Source organism: Penaeus monodon, chromosome 15 (genome assembly GCF_015228065.2).
Source record: "Penaeus monodon isolate SGIC_2016 chromosome 15, NSTDA_Pmon_1, whole genome shotgun sequence".
NCBI lineage: Eukaryota > Metazoa > Arthropoda > Malacostraca > Decapoda > Penaeidae > Penaeus > Penaeus monodon.
Window position 1 is genome coordinate 25,332,168 of NC_051400.1, and position 1,071 is coordinate 25,333,238.

The 1,071-nt window shown below is 37.3% G+C and overlaps 1 protein-coding gene across 2 annotated transcripts in view; it reads right to left on the reverse strand.

Moving 5' to 3' along the window:
- Nucleotides 1-689: 689 nt before the first annotated feature.
- Nucleotides 690-1,071, reverse strand: part of LOC119581847 (receptor-type tyrosine-protein phosphatase T-like) — a 25,860-nt gene continuing 25,478 nt past the window's right edge. For both annotated transcript variants that reach the window (XM_037929986.1, XM_037929985.1), the window contains exon 15: nt 690-885. In XM_037929986.1, the coding sequence (XP_037785914.1) occupies nt 808-885 (78 nt within the window). In that variant the 3' untranslated portion in view covers nt 690-807. The remainder of the gene's footprint in view (nt 886-1,071) is intronic.

Sequence of the window (1,071 nt, forward strand, 5' to 3'; positions counted from 1 at the left end):
GTTACACAAATGCTTTTAATTCCAGCCGGTACTTTGCTATCCGGATTAGCACTACCGTGTTCAGCTCGACGGTGATTGGCTACGGCGAAAGATATCTCGATGGTGATTGGCTGACGGGCGTGAGATACTGGTCCAGCACTCTGTAAGGTGTCCGAAGTGTCTGAATATGGGCGAAATCTTAAATTATTTACACATTTCTGAATATTGTGTCCTGCTTTATCTTCTGGACGTGACTGGTCATTCTAAAGGGCAGTACCTCCCCGCCCCATTCTCTCCCTGGATCCAACCATTAACATTAAAGAAATAGCTTGTCAAGTTAAAAAACGCCTCAAAAGTAATTTTTTGAAAATATGCATTTCTCTTTGCCGTGTCTCGCTTGCGCTCTGACGGGAGGTGAAGAAATGGTATCATGACTTTTATTTGTAGCAATCTGTATTCCCTCTACTCCTTTTTGACATTTGAGTGAAGATACATCTGAGTTCACTTTTTTGGTCTTTTTTTTACAAGTGCGTCTGGCACTGACGGGTCATATGGAAATTATTAATTTTACTTTCTACTTTTAAAAATGTAGAAAAAAAACTAACACGATGAATTCGCTAGTTGTTACTTTTTCTTCTTCGTTTCATAAAGTATGTTCTACTACGTTCGTATCTGCTGTGTTCATACTCACATCTCGTATTTCCTATATATTTGTACTTCAAACTGAGTCCTCGTAACAGAAATATTCTTGTTACGTAACGTGTAAAATATTCTTATTGTTCAGCCTTAGTTCTTCCTTATATTTTTTTTCTCAAAGGCACTGCAATTTCAGCCACTGAAGTTGGCATATGTATCATAATTCTCTATGTAGCTCAGAGCAGCTTGGTACAGCGAGTCAAACTGAACCTGGAAAAAAGACATTGTACTGTTACGTTGTGCGAAGAAAACAATATTACGATTGGTGATGGTGGCTAGTGATAGACATGAGGACTATATATTTTTTTATATTAATACAACGTAATATTAGTGATTATAGTAACATTACTAGAGTTCAAATATGATAAAGACAAATATATTGCGGGCACAGATATG